The sequence below is a fragment of the Hemitrygon akajei genome, chromosome 5 (genome assembly GCF_048418815.1).
Source record: "Hemitrygon akajei chromosome 5, sHemAka1.3, whole genome shotgun sequence".
NCBI lineage: Eukaryota > Metazoa > Chordata > Chondrichthyes > Myliobatiformes > Dasyatidae > Hemitrygon > Hemitrygon akajei.
In genome coordinates this window covers 1,023,400-1,039,352 of record NC_133128.1, presented here as the reverse complement: position 1 = coordinate 1,039,352, position 15,953 = coordinate 1,023,400, and the positions used below count along the sequence as shown (strand labels likewise).

The 15,953-nt window shown below is 40.2% G+C and overlaps 1 protein-coding gene across 5 annotated transcripts in view; it reads left to right on the top strand.

Moving 5' to 3' along the window:
• Positions 1-15,953, top strand: part of u2af1 (U2 small nuclear RNA auxiliary factor 1) — a 90,336-nt gene that overhangs the window by 32,279 nt on the left and 42,104 nt on the right. For 3 of the 5 annotated variants that reach the window (XM_073044740.1, XM_073044738.1, XM_073044743.1), the window contains one exon: positions 11,862-11,928. In XM_073044740.1, the coding sequence (XP_072900841.1) occupies positions 11,862-11,928 (67 nt within the window). Of the gene's footprint in view, positions 1-10,890; positions 10,958-11,861; positions 11,929-15,953 lie in introns of all 5 variants that reach the window. The other 2 variants (XM_073044742.1, XM_073044739.1) reach the window with 1 other exon arrangement.

Below are 15,953 nucleotides of genomic sequence, written 5' to 3'. Positions count from 1 at the left end.
GGACGCTGCTGCTTTACAATGACTGGGTTCAGGGCTGCATCAGCTGCATAAGGGAATACGGTTAGATCGGTGATGTGTGTGATTTACAAAGCTGCTCTTTACTGCAAGCAGAATACATTCCAAATTTGTCATTCCAATCAGTAGCATGTCCCTGTATCCACTTTTCTGTACTCATGTCATCTCTCCACAGATTCTGCCAATTATAATGTCTTTTCCTTTTTTGGCCTTTCAGCTTTTTTTGCATATAAGCCAACTAAGCCAACAGTGTGTCTGATAGAGCTTGTCAAATTGTTGCCTTTGAAATAACTGCAGCAGTTACTGATCTATCAACGATGACTTTTCAGGCCACAGTGTATTTTAGTTTTGATCTATTAAGTTGGGACAGAAATTTATGTCCTGGTTGTGCGTTTCTAGAATCTTGCCCTTGTGCTTTGAAAGGATTTTACAGGAATGACACTTCAGTGCAAACACAAGAACACTGAATTATCAACTGTATCTCACCTTTACAACTCCTGATAACACCAAACTATCGACTGTATCTCATCTTTACAACTCCTGATAACACTGAATTATCAATTGTATCTCACCTTTACAACTCCTGATAACACCGAACTATCGACTGTATCTCACCTTTACAACCTCTGATAACACTGAACTATCGACTGTATCTCACTTTTACAACTCCTGATCTGTAATTTATTCTGTAGCTGTGTTGGTTTTATTTTTGCATTACTTGTTCTTTTCAGCATAGAGGCAGAGATGGTGCCCTAAAAGCTGTGTCCTTTTAACTAGAAAGCTCAAATTATGCCTTTGGATTCTGAATGCCAATCAATTACCATTCTTTCCAAAAATCCCTAAATTCCCTTGAACAGAGTGGATTGCAGGGCTATTACAGAGGGCAGTAAATGACATGATGTGACCATAAGATCAGAAGTTTTTGGCCCATTGTGTCTACTTGACCAGATATGGTTCTAGACTCGAGTAGAGTAGGCTGGGTAAGAGGTGATAACCTTTCTGCCCAGAAGAGCATCAGTGAACCAGATAGTGGTTTTATGAGAATCTGCTAGTTTTATCATCAACAACACTAATGGCCATGAACTGACACAGTGATCAAATAACTAGATTTGTATCCAGAGGTGGATGTGGCATATAGGGTATAAAAGCAGGGAAGCTGTAATACAATGCCATTCTAGTTGTCTCTAAAGGAAGAATGTGATTGAACTGCAGCTGGGGCTGAGATATTTCTCAGGATGTTGCCTAAGACGGAATATTTCAGTTATGAGAAGGGACAGACTAGAGTTAGAGCAGCTTCGTGGTTGAGCCCTCCAAAGGATCACCTATTCTGAATTGGGTGTTGTGCAATGAACTGGAATTGATTAGAGAGCTTAAGGTAAAGGAAACGGTGATCGTGATATGATAGAATTCACCCTGCAATTTGTGAGGAAAATGTTAAAGTGAGATGTATCAGTATTACAGTGGAGTATAGGGAACTACAAAGACATGAGAGAGGAGTTGGCCATAATTGATTAGAAGGGAACACTAGCAGGGATGATGACAGAGGGGCATTGGCTGGACTTTCTGGGAGCAATTCGGAAGACAGGATAGATGCATCCCAAAGAAGAAAGGATGACACAACCATGGCTGACAAGAAAAGTCAAAGCCAACAGAGCCAGAGAGAGGACATATAATAGAATAAAAATTAGTGGGAATTTAGAGGATTGGGAAGCTTTTAAAAACCAACAGAAGGCAACTTAAAAAAAAAAGTCATAACAAATGAAAAGGTGGAATACAAAGATAAACTAGCCAATAATGCAAACCCCACTTCCAGAAAAGTTGAGATATTTTCCAAAATGCAATAAAAACAAAAATCTGTGTTATGTTAATTTACGTTAACCCTTATTTAACTGACAAAAGTACAAAGAAAAGATTTTCAATAGTTTTACTGACCAACTTAATTGTATTTTGTAAATATACACAAATTTAGAATTTGATGGCTGCAACACACTCAACAAAAGTTGGGACAGAGTTAAAATAAGATTGAAAAGTGTACTGAATATTCAAGTAACACCAGTTTGGAAGACTCCACATTAAGCAGGCTAATTGGTAGCAGGTGAGGTATCATGACTGGGTATAAAAGTAGCGTCCATCAAAGGCTCAGTCTTTGCAAGCAAGGATGGGTCGTGGCTCACCCCTTTGTGCCAAAATTCGTGAGAGAATTGTTATTCAGTTCAAAAGGAACATTTCCCAACGCAAGATTGCTGAGAATTTAGGTCTTTCAACATCTACAGTACATAATATTGTGAAAAGATTCAGAGAATTCAGAGACATCTCAGTGCGTAAAGGGCAAGGTCGAAAACCACTGTTGAATGCGTGTGATCTTCGAGCCCTCAGGCGGCACTGCCTAAGAAACTGTCATGCTACTGTGACAGTTATAGCCACCTGGGCTCGGGAATACTTTGGAAAACCATTGTCACTTAACACAGTCCGTCGCAATAAATTGGTACTTTTTTACATTCTACTTGGTCTTGTTTTAAAATTCAACCATTTTGGATAAATCTAAGACTTTTATTGGAACAAATTACTGGAGTACAACTCCCACATAGTCCAGGATTATTTTTATTAGACATTGAAGGGACAATACCGAAACTTAAATTGAATCAGTATCAGAAAAAATTTATAAAAATTGCATTGGCAGTAGCCAAAAAAGTTATCGCAGTTACTTGGAAATCTGATTTATATTTAACTATGGATTGTTGGAATAATGAAATACATAGTTGTATTCCACTTGAAAAAATTACATACAATCTAAGAAATGAATATGATATATTTTTGAAAATTTGGCTCCCATACTTACAAAAGATAGGATTAAGTACATAGGTCCTTTGAAGATAAAATTATAAAGTAATTGGGGAAAGTAAAAATAAATATTAAAATTATTTTGAACTCCATGGAGCATGTGGGGATCCTCCAATATCCAGCCAATCTTTCTCTTTTTTTTCTTTCTTTAGATAAGGGTTAAGGGGAGGGGGGAGGGTTAATATTATTTTTCTCACTATTTTATCACATTTATTCTTTGTAATTTTCTAAAATTTAATAAATAAATAAAAATAAAAAATAAAAGCACAGTCCGTCGCTGCATCCAGAAATGCAACTTGTATTACACAAGGAGGAAGCCATACATCAACTCTATGCAGAAACGCCGGCGAGTTCTCTGGGCCCGAGCTCATCTCAGATGGACGGAAAGACTGTAGAACCGTGTGCTGTGGTCAAATGAGTCCACATTTCAGCTAGTTTTCAGAAATAACAGGCATTGAGTTCTTCGTGCCAGAGATGAAAACGACCATCCTGATTGTTATCAGCGAAAGGTGCAAAAGCCAGCATCTGTGATGGTATGGGGGTGCATCAGTGCCCACGGCATGGGTGAGTTGCATGTATGTGAAGGTACCATTGACTCTGAGGCGTATATTAGGATTTTAGAGAGACATATGTTGCCAGCAAGGTGATGTCTCTTCCCGGGACGTCCATGCTTCTTTCAGCAGGACAATGCCAGACCACATTCTGCATGGGCTACAACAGCGTGGCTTTGTAGACACAGAGTACGTGTGCTTGACTGGCCTGCTGCCGGTCCAGATCTATCTCCTATTGAAAATGTATGGCGAACCATGAAGAGGAGAATCAGACAACGGAGACCACGGACTGTTGAACAGCTGAAGTCTTATATCAAGCAAGAATGGACAAAATTTCCAATTGCAAATCTACTACAATTAGTATCCTTAGTTCCAAAACGATTAAAAAGTGTTATTAAAAGGAAAGGTGATGTAACACAATGGTAAACATGCCTCTGTCCCAACTTTTGTTGAGTGTGTTACAGCCATCAAATTCTAAATTTGTGTATATTTACAAAATACAATTTAAGTTGGTCAGTAAAACTATTGAAAATCTTTTCTTTGTACTTTTGTCAGTTAAATAAAGGTTTACGTGAATTAACATATTACAGATTTTTGTTTTTATTGCATTTTCGAAAATATCCCAACTTTTCTGGAAATGGGGTTTGTATTAAAGAGATTATCAACAGTTTCTTCAAATACATAAAGTGTAAAAGAGAGGTGAGAGTGGATATCAGACTGCTGGAAAATGATGCTGGAGAGGTAGTATTGGAGGGCAAGAAAATGGTGGACACATTGAATAAGTATTTTGCATCAGTCTTCACAGTGGAAGACGCAAGCAGTATGCTGGAAGTTCAAGAGTGTCGGGTCAGAAGTGTGTGAAGTTAACATTACTAGGAACAACGTTCTTGGGAAACTGAAAGATCTGAAGGTAAATAATTTACCTGGACCAGATAGTATACACACCAGGGTTCTGAAAGGGTAGCTGAAGAGATAGTGGAGACATTAGATTCTGCCATGGTTCCGGAGGATATGAAAATTGCAAATGTTACTCCATTCTTCAAGAAAGGAGAGAGGCAGAAGAAGGGAGATTAAAAGGCCAGTTAGTCTGACCTCAATGATTGGTTGTTAAGGATGTGGTTTTGGGGTATTTGGAAGCACATGATGGAATACACTGAAATCGCCATGGTTTCCTTAAGGGAAAATCTTGCCTGACCAATCTGTTGGAATTCTTTGAAGAAATAACGAGCAGGATACACAAAGAGGAATTGGTGGATTTTGTGTATTTGGATTTTCTTAAGGTCTTTGATGAGTTGCCACATATTAAGCTGTCCATGGTATTACTTGGATGTTACTAGCATGGACAGAGCATTAGCTGACTGTCAGGAGGCAAAGAATGGGAATATAGGGAGACTTTTATGATTGTCTGCCAGTGACTAGTGGTGTTCCACAGGGCCACCTTTTACATTATATGTCAATGATTTGGATAACGATATTAATGGCTTTGTGAACAAGTTTGCAGATAGGTGGCGGAGGAGGTAGTGTTTAAACTAATATGGTAGGGGGGATGGGAACCAGTATGAAAGAGCTGAGGATGAGCCAGTAGGTTTACAAGTAGATGATGTAATATGAATGTAAGAAAGGACAAGCCAATGATTGGGTACATTGCAGACAGAGCAAAGGGGGAGGAATGCAGGACTGAAGGTGCTGTATTTAAATGCATGTAGCATTTGGAATAAGGTGGGCGAACTTGTGGCATAATCAGAGAATGGTTTGTATGATGTGGGCATTACTGAGTCGTGGCTGAAAGAAGGTGATAGTTGGACGTTTAATGTCACAGCATATGCTTTGTATCAAAAGGACAGGAAGGCATAATTGGTGGTATGGCTCTGTTGGTAAGAGATGGAATTACATCATTAGAAAGAGTTACATAGGGTCAGAGAACGTTGAAACTTTGTGTGTGGCGTTAAACTGCAAGTGTTTAAAAAAACATGGGAGTCATATAGGCCTCCCTGTAGTAGCCAAGATGTGGGGTTGAGATTGCAAAGGGAGCTGGAAAAGGCATGTAATAAGGGTAATGTCACAATTGTAATGGGGGACTTCAATATGGAAAGGGATTGGGGTCATGGGGTTGGTGTTGGATCGCAAGAGAAGGAATTTGTTGAATGCCTACAAGCTCACTTTTTAGAGCAGCTTATGTTCGAGTCTACTCAGGGAAAGGCCATCTTAGATTGGGTATTATATAATAACTCAGATCTTAATAGGGAGCTTAATTTAAAGGAACCTTTTAGGTGGCAGTAATCATAATATGATTGAATTCATACTGCAATTTGAGAGGGAGAAGCATAAGTCACATGTATCAGTATCACAATGAAATAAAGAGAATTTCAGAGGCATGAGAGAGGAGCTTGCCCAGGTGGATTGGAGGAGGATACTGGCGGGGATGAAAGCAGAATAGAGGTGGTTGAAATTTCTGGGAATAGTATACAAGGTGCAAGATAGATTTGTCCCACAGAAGAAATTGTTCTCAAATGGCAGGGCTAGGCAACCGTGGCTGACAAGGGAAGTTAAGGATTACATAAAAGCCAAGGTAAGGGCATATAAAATAGCAAAAATGAGTGGGAAGTTGGATGATTGGGAACCTTTTAAAATCCCAACAAAAGGCAACTGAAAAACTATAAGAAGGGAAAATAGCTGACAATATAAAGCAGGATAATAAATTTTTTCAGTTATATAAAGGATAAAAGTTAGGTGAGAGTTGACATTGGACCACTGGAAAATGATAGTGGTGAGGTGGTAAAGGAGGACAAAGAAATGGCAGATGAACTTAAGTACTTTGCTTTGGTCTTTAATGTGGAAGACACTAGAGGTATGCCAGAGGTCCGTGAATGTCAGGGAGCAGGAGTAAGTACCATTGCAGTTACAAAGGAAAAAGTGTGAACTTAAAGATCTTAAGGCGGTAAGTCACCTGGACCAGCTAGACTACATCCCAGAGTCTTGAGAGAGTTTGCTGAAGAGATAACGGATGCATTGGTCATGATCTTTCAAGAATTACTTGATTCTGGTATGGTCCCAGAGGACTGCTAACCTCAGTGGTTAGGAAAGTGTTGGAGTCCATTATTAAGGATGAGATTTTGAGGTACTTGAGGAGACTAATGATAAAATCAGTCAGTGGTTTTCTAAAGGGAAATCTTGTCTGACAAATCTGTTACAGTTTTTTAAGTAAGTAACAAGCAGTGTGGACAAAGGAAACACGGTGGATGTCATTTACTTGGAGTTTCAGAAGGCATTTGATAAAGTGCCTCACATGGGGCTGCTTAAAATAAAATCCTATGGTGTTACAGCAAAAATACTGGCATGGAGAGAGGAAGGGCTGACAGGCAGGAAGTGGCGATTGGGAATAAAGGGGGCTTTTTCTGTTTGGCTGCCAGTGACTAGTGTTCCTCAAGGGTCAGTACTGGGACCAGATTTTTACAGTTCGTCACTCATTTAGATAATGGAATTGATGGCTTTGTGGCAAAGTTTGTGGATGATACAAAGATAGGTGGAGGGCTAGGTAGTGTTGAGGAAACAATGTGATTGCAGCAGGACTTAAACAAATTGGAAGTATGAGCAAAAAAGTGGCAGATGGAATGGAGATGAAATGTATGATAATGCATTTCAGTAAAAGGAATAATAGGGCAGACTATTATCTAAATGGGGAGAAAATTCAAACATCAGAGGTGCAAAGGGACTTAGGAGTCCTCATGCAAAATTCCCTGAAGGCTAATTTACTGGTTGAGTCTGTGGTAAAGAAGGCAAATGCAATGTTGGCATTTATTTCAAGGGGAATAGAATATAAAAGCAAAGAGAATGCTGAAGCTTTATAAGAAACTAGTAAGTCTACACTTGAAGTATTATTAACAGTCTTGGGCCCCCTTAGAATGGATATGTTGTCATTGGAGAGTCCAGAGGATGTTCACGAGGATAATTCCGGGAATGAAGGGGTTAACATATGAGGAGTGTTTGGCAGCTTTGGGTCTGTACTCAATGGAATTTCGAAGAATACTGGGGGATCTCATTGAAACCTACTGAATATTAAAAAGACTAGATAAGGAGGATGTGGAGAGGATGTTTCTACTGGTGGTAGTATTGAGAACTAGAGGGCACAGCATAAAAATTGATGGGCAACCTTTCAGAACAAAAGTATGGAGGAATTTTTTTTAATGACAAGGAGTGGTAATTCTGTTGAATGCTCTGCTACAGACTCCAGGGGAGGCCATGACCTTGGGTATATTGAAAGTGGAAGTTGAAGATTCCTGATTGACTGGAACATCAAGGAATATGGTGAGAGGGTGGGTGTATAGGATTGAATGGGATCTGGGATTGCATTTATGATGAAATGTGGAGCAGACTCAATGGGCTGAATGGCCTAATTCTGCTCCTATGTCTTACGGTCTTATGACGTTGAGGATGCAGAGAGATTGCTGAAAGACTTGGACAATTTAGGACAATGGGCAAAGAATACAGTGTTGGGAGGTGTATGGTCATGCACTTTGTTAGAAGAAATAAAAATGTAATCTACTTTCTAAATGGAGAGAAAATTTTAAAAATCTGAGGTGCGAAGGGACTTGGGAATTAAAGGTTAATTTGCAGGTTGAATTGGTGATGTGGAAGATAAATGCAGTGTTGGTGTTTAGTTCAAGGGGGCTAGAATATAAAAGAAAAGATGTAATGTTGAGACTTTATAAAGCACTGGTGAGGCCTCACTTGGAGTATTGTGAGTAGTTTTGGAGCCCATATCTAGGAAAGGATATGACATTGGAGAAGATTCATATGAGATTCATGAGAATTATTCTGGGAATGAAAGGGTTACCATGTGCGGTTTGTGTGATATGAGTTGAATCCCACCTCCATAACTATGGAATCAATAGTTGGTATGAGTGTGCTCAGTAGTTATCAAGGTCACTATCGTCTTACTCAATCTGTGTGTCTACCTCGACTGGCTGTATGTGACTACAGCACTGTTCATTTTTAACTGTCCTTTGATGACCCAGAAAGCCACTCTGTTCTAAAAGGAGAATAGTTTTCCTGCTAATTCCAAAGCCCACAAACAAGTAATGACAAAACTGCCTGATGCCCTGTAGCGATTTGTAGAATCTTTGATTGTACACCATATGGTGTTAGTCTAACATCAAGAGCCATATTATTTTGGCATTGGTAATGAGAATTACTGGAATCCACTTCCAGACCTCTGCCTCTATGCATTTTGCCTGTGTTTTCATCTTGATGCTGCTCATAAAATGTTGCTTTTTTAAATGTGTGTTTTTGTGCCCAGGCCTTCTGTATGGGAGACATATGTGGAAATACTTGATTATTGGAGTCATTGCTTAAAGATACGTCGAAGTATATTTTAGCCAAGTAGAAAGATGCACTTGAACTGTTTCAGATGGGATGCACACTTAAAAATTTCTTCTCAATTCTGATAATGGGGACTTAATTGAATGGCTTGTAAATTCCACAGAAATTATCCATTTAAAACGCAGCTTCTACTGCTGGGGGAATTATAAATTTTTATATTTGTGCTAATTTTTGTCTCTTATTTGAAAGGGAATCATCTAAATATAATTAGTGGATTCTGGTTAATCGGAACACATTGGGACCAGTACATTTTGACCCAATTAAGCGCCTACCCCAGTTAGCCAAAGTTTCATGGAAATAGTTAAAAAGGCATAAAAAAAGGACAAACTACTATTTAACTGAGTAACGAATTAGGTATTTAAATAAAATACAGAACAAATTGGAACACCACCAATACTATTACAGTACTATAAAACTATTAGTTCTTAATACTTATGGAGGAATTTATCTTGTGTATGCTGCTGTGTTCTTTTGACTGTAAATGAACAAAATTATCACAGTCTCCTAGTAAAGATAATTGGCTTTCTTTGTAGTTCCTAACTTTTGAAGTAGTGAAGTTATTTCATTTTCACTCCCCATCATTTCTGGCATCTCCAAGTTTGAAAAAGTCACTGCTTTTTAAATACAAACACACGCAACTGATGCTATTTGTAGACTTTTTTCTCTGAGCGCAGTGTTGTGTATAACGGTCACACAAATGCAAGCGACTACTGCTAATTAGAAACTGTTTGGCAGCAGACTCCTGTCCCAAATAAGTGGCATAGCATCCCAAATAAATGAAGGAAATCCCAGCTATTTTCTTGATTAGATTTTTTCTTTAGGAGTTGTCCCAAATAAGTGGCTGCCTCAATTAGATGATGGCCTAATTAACTGAAATCCACTGTAGCTACAGGGGTATTTCCAAATGTCATCATTTTTGGCACTGCTAGTTAAAGCCATGGTTGAAGAATGGTATAGTTTGCTGTTAATGTGGAAGTTAGGTTTGGGATTGGTGGAGTTTTAAACTGGAGGTGTACAAGTTCTGAAGTATCTTAGGAAACTAGTCCATATTAGATCTTTAACCTCTGGTGTACAATGCTGTAGCCATGCACATAGGATGGAGATGTTGAATGGTAGTGGTGGTCTGCACCTGATGATGGGACAATGTGATGATGGAGTCTTGTGGGGAAAATTTTGGCCAGGGCTTAAGGTTGTGCTCCTTATCCATCAATCTTTCTAAAAGGTGGGTTGTACTGACTTTACCTGAACACTTGTCTTAATAAGCTGCCAGGAGGTTGTTTTGGAGATGTGGGCAAGGGTGAAAATAGAAATTGGGTAGCCATGGCAGCCGTACTCTCTGCAGAGTACTGACCTTGTGCATTCTGTCCCTGGAGAATAAGATATTTCTACTTAAACTGAACATCACGAATTCCACGTCCATTTCCAGATGAGACTGGATCCTGTAGGATCTCCAGTCTGAAATGCACCAGGCTGCAAGGAAAGAGGTTTCCCGTATTCAATCAGCTTCCCTGTACAGTAAATTGTATAATAATTGGAAAACAGAGCCCATCTCCCGCACCTCCTTCCAATACATACATACATACACGCACTCACACCACACCCTCAAGGTTTTGAAAGTGTGGTTCTTCTGATGGCAGGTTGAGTAGTTTGGGAAGATTGATATTAATTGACAGGACAACTTTTGCAATGTACGTGTAGACACTGCCTGTGCTGCCTGTCCAACCTGCACATTTTCCGTTTTGGGTTGTAGAAAGATTGATGTCATTCCTTTCACTACTGCTTCAGTTTATACATTTAGAGCTGATTTCAGTTCAGATGTTTTTGATTTTTGTTCCATTGCTTGCAAGGCTAGCACAACATAGTCATTCAAGGGAGCACAATGCTTATGCAAACTGGCTATTTTCAATTCATTGAAAGGTTTCTGACCGCCTCCCTGACTCTTGCTGCACCTTTTTCTCTCTACTGCCCTATTGCATTGAGCTGTGTGCTGGGTAGCAGCCTCATGAATGTAGCGTTGTTTATGATCATGTCAGAGTTCTCTCCACACCGCAGTCCTCACCATTATGTGCAGAAGCCAATGGGATTTCCTTTTTTTCTTCTGCAGACCATCTTGATTCAAAACATCTACCGTAATCCCCAAAATAGTGCGCAGACGGCAGACGGCTCACACTGTAAGTCCCGCCATCGGAGATCTGGGGGTTTGGCCGTTTTGTAGAGCAGTAGTTACTGGTCTCGCCTAAACTGAGACCAGTTAAAACAAAGGTGAAGAGTAGCCATTAAGCTGGTGATGATCCAGGGCTTGATGTTCCATTCCCAACCAGCACAAATATTGAAGTCTCCCTGTCTGTGTAAGTTGTTACCATCTTTATGGCACCTGTAAGTCCTGTTCAAGTCTCCAGAGTTGGGAAAGCTGAACAAGATCAATTTGACATTAATGAAATGTCTCAGAAAACATCAACCCCTGGCTAGTGATTGCTAAAAGGCAGTGGCATCTAGGCACCAGTGTGGTGCACAAGATGGTTCAATGATATGAACACATAAGGTAAGTAGAGACTTTTCAGTATCATGCTTTGCTGAGATATGCCAACAACTCAAGACCAGTATTTTGATTCCGCATAACCTCAATTCTCCTCAAATTTGTGGGGATCTCATGGTATAAAATTACAAGTAGGACATTTGTTACTGTATTGACTGAACATGAGGCCCTATGCCTAGGGCAAGAGTCTGCCATGTTAAAGTGGTCCTGTGGCTGCACTTCCTGACCTGTTTAAAAATGAAATGCATTAGAAAGGCAAATGGTTTTGTAGATGCTGCACACTATAAAGTGTTGGGCAAATTTACCATTCTTTGAGATATGAGCTAGTGGTCCTGCTGCTGTTATATCATGATATCTCCATATATTCACAGCTTTGTCAGACAAGTTCTGATGAAAAGGAAGACTCATCACTAAAGGGATTAACATTTTCTTTTCAGCTCCCCATGCTGTCTACCCTCAAGTCAAAGGGTGTAAAATAGGTTTTAAGTTGAATTTTTTTAGAGATGTGGTGTCAAAACTTGTTACGTTTTGTATTTCAGACCATTGCGCTCTTGAACTTATACCGTAACCCTCAAAACTGTACCCAGACAGCAGACGGTTTCCACTGTAAGTTAACAAACGCCTTTGCAGGTTGTCGAGTTGTATTTACAGTCAGGAGGATGTGTGTTTTGTCATCCTATTCAGTACTTGTAATAATATAGTTTGAGAAAAGTTTAGTATGTGTGAACTTACAACTTTCTCAACCCGCTGGGTGAGAGTAAAGATGATGTGGGGGAGGAGGGTGTATTTTGTCGGCAAAGACTGGAGCAGGAGACTCGACATGGAAGAGCAATTTATGACTAGTTGAAAACCCTTCCAGGTTGTGGGCTCGTTTTGACTAAACTTGATCCAGGGGCTAGAATGTTGCACCAGATATCTTCGGGTTGTGGTGCTATCTGAGCCTTGGACCAGGGGTCACAACAGAGCATTCAACGCAGAAGTGGTCCAGTTACTCGCCTGAAAGCTTTCTGTACTTAGGCTTACTATTGGTAGGGAGCAGGAAGCTTGATTGCAGTGATGAGTCAGAAATTCTTTATTTGAATTGAAGAGGTTTTGGAGGGAGGGCAACATAGAGATTGGGTAGGGGCTTCAACAACCATAGACTTCTAAATAATTAGTAATAAAGATGAGAAGTTCTCTCTCCTGCTCATTGCAGTCTGAAATACTAATAAAATATATTTTTATAATATGTACAGTTAAAGGCAGATAGTAGAGATGAGAATCCCTTCAAAGTATATAGTATGTTTTATGAAACATTTCAATGATACTCTGCAATTTAACAGATGTACCACATATCAGCATAGCAGTACAGATTTTGATGTTTTCCCAAAGCCACGGTCTGTTTTCATAATGAAAATAGGAAACTGAACAGAAGTGTTTCAGATTTTTCATATTAAGTGCAACTCAGCTATTTAATGTAGCACTGAACATTCTGGGACTTAGGGATACTGAAGATGAGATCCTCAACAGAGTAGAAAACTCAAAGGTTAAATATCAGGCCCTCTGTGTTTGAATGTCAGTTGTGCTTTATATGTTCACTTTGTTGGTTTTCCACAGAAAGATTGGGAGACCATTGCTTCCATGAGTAATACGATAGCAGAATAACTTGCTCTTTAGAATATTGGTGAATTTTACACCTAGTCTTGCTGGCTTCCAGTTTGCCAGATAAACTTCGTAGGGTCTTAATGTGGCAATGCCAATTTCACAGAGCTGGAGAGGATTGGCTCTTGTATATGTGGAAGAATGGGGTAACTGTCTGTTACTACTGGGCAAGCTCAGAGATGACCTAAATGAATTGGACCTTATGCATACATGCAAATGGTGGTTTATGTGATTATGCACTGGTTCAATGGGGTTCGGACTTGGTGCTTCTGTAGCTGGGGGCAGGGCGTTAGCTGTAAGTGCATCTCAAGATCCTGGTACAAACCGAAATATCTAATTATCTATTCTGGCATGGGATTAAGGCCCCATTCACAGTGTAATTAGTGCAGTAGTTTAGCTGCTCTGTCTGGACAGTTGGTCATATAGTAGCTGTTGATGGGTGTGATGTCGGGAATCCATCTCCTTCTCAATAGCTAGTTACTTATGGGCTGTTTTCCATTGAATGAATTTCTGATGCTTGGGTTTCTAGTCAGAGCAGTAGCTGGTATATGGTGCACGTGCTTCAGTGGGTTAACAATCTGCTTCATGAATTTTCTTTATGAAGCGAGAGATTGTTGGTGAAAGGGAAACTCAGATTAGGGTTGCCATTTTCTAGGATGGCATTTCCCAATAGATTACATATCCAACCAGAGCTGGTACTAGACACAAACAGAACTGGTCTGATCTTGCCTCCTGTCCACGTGGAGTGTCAACTCATGATTGCAGGCAGGATGTGATGATAACCAATTAATACAGAAGCTGCAGTGTCCTCGATTGACTGAGTCCATTTCAGTTTGATGTGACTTGTACTAATTGGGTGGGTGATGTCCCATTGCATCATGAAGATGCATATTATAACACAAACTGGTCTTGTGTGGTAGGCTTTTATTGTGTGTTTCCATTGTCTTTTTGCTACTTTGATGTAAATTTTAAAATTTAGAAACCTTGGTGTATTTATGCCATTACCTGCCCCCACTCTGACGTTTGCAATAGGAGGCTGGAGAGTCTTGAGCAGTCGTCAACACATGCTCATGTGTACATGGCCGTAAGTGAGATGTGTTCATTTGGGCACTTGTTCTCATTACTACATTTGAGAACAGAAGACAGTGTGTGGCTGTCGTGAAACAGCAGGTTGTTACAGACCTGTAGAATTGGTTAACGTGGGATCATAGGGATAAGGCAATGCAGGAGAGCATTCAGCGTCTAATTCACACCAGCTGGAAAAAGTGCAACACATCTGATCTCAATAGACAATAGACAGTAGGTGCAGGAGTAGGCCATTCGGCCCTTCTAGCCAGCACCGCCATTCACTGTGATGGTGGCTGATCATACACAATCAGTACCCCGTTCCTGCCCTCTCCCCATATCCCTTGACCCCGCTATCTATAAGAGCTCTATCTAACTCTCTCTTGAATGCATCCAGACACTTGGCCTCCACTGCCTTCTGGGGCAGAGCATTCCACATATCCACCACTCTCTGGGTGAAAAAGTTTTTCCGCATCTCTGTTCTAAATGGTCTACCCCTTATTCTTAAACTGTGGCCTCTAGTTCTGGACTCACCCATCAGCGGGAACATGCTTCCTGCCTCCAGTGTGTCCAATCCCTTAATAATCTTACATGTTTCAATCAGATCCCCTCTCATCCTTCTAAATTCCAGTGTATACAAGCCCAGTCGCTCCAATCTTTCAACATATGACAGTCCCGCCATTCCGGGAATTAACCTTGTGAACCTACGCTGCACTCCCTCAATAGCAAAAATGTCCTTCCTCAAATTTGGAGACCAAAACTACACACAATACTCCAGGTGGGGTCTCACCAGGGCCCTGTGCAGCTGCAGAAGGACCTCTTTACTCCTATACTCAATTCCTCTTGTTATAAAAGCCAGCATGCCATTAGCTTTCTTCACTGCCTGCTGTACCTGCATGCTTGTTTTCATTGACTAATGTACAAGAACACCTAGATCTCGTTGTACTTCCCCTTTTCCTAACTTGACTCCATTTAGATAGTAATCTGCCTTCCTGTTCTTGCCACCAAAGTGGATAACCTCACATTTATCCACATTAAACTGCATCTGCCATACATTTGCCCACTCACCCAACCTGTCCAAGTCACCCTGCATTCTCATAACATCCTCCTGACATTACACACTGCCACCCTGCTTTGTGTCTTCAGCAAATTTGCTAATGTTACTTTTAATCCCTTAATCTTACTTTAATCTCACTTTCCATCATTTGGTTTATATGCACATAATTACAACACTAAAGCTGAATATATAAATATTTTCCTAATGAGTTGAGGGCTTTTATTTTTGCTACCTTTTCAGGTGTTTCTGAAATCCAGTCATTCTCAATTAAAAAAAGGTTCCAAAACTTTGGTTTAGTTTATCTGCCAATTGTTCTAAATTCTATATCTCTTGTCAATTGGCCTAGCCAATTGATGGTATAGTGGCATCCAGGCCAAACTTCAAGGCGAGTGGTCTTGGGTTCGAATGCTGCTGGCCCCTTGCACACTCTCCATCCATGCTGGGTTGGGTGTCAGGCTAGCAGCTTGGCCTTGTAAAATGGACAAATGCTAAAGAAACAACAAGGTCGCCGCCTGATGCAGAGAGGAACAACAATGTCCATTAGCCTGCTTTTCTGACCATTGCATGTTGGCTGAGATAGTTTGATTCTGCTTCTCAGACAAATGAGACAACTGACCACACTACCCCATGTATATCAGCCAAATTTCTCAACATCCTCATACATTTCTGTAACTTTTCTGATGCAGTTTTCGTGCTGTATATTAATGTCAAGTCAGCTGTCACTATGGTGAGATGGCTGCTGTTTCACAATTTACATAATCTCCCTCTTGCACTTGCTCTCAGAAAGGGAAAACACAAAAACGGTGGACCATTTGCTTCCTCTTGACTGCTTCTCTTTCAACTCCCTTAATATTCAAAATATACTTAG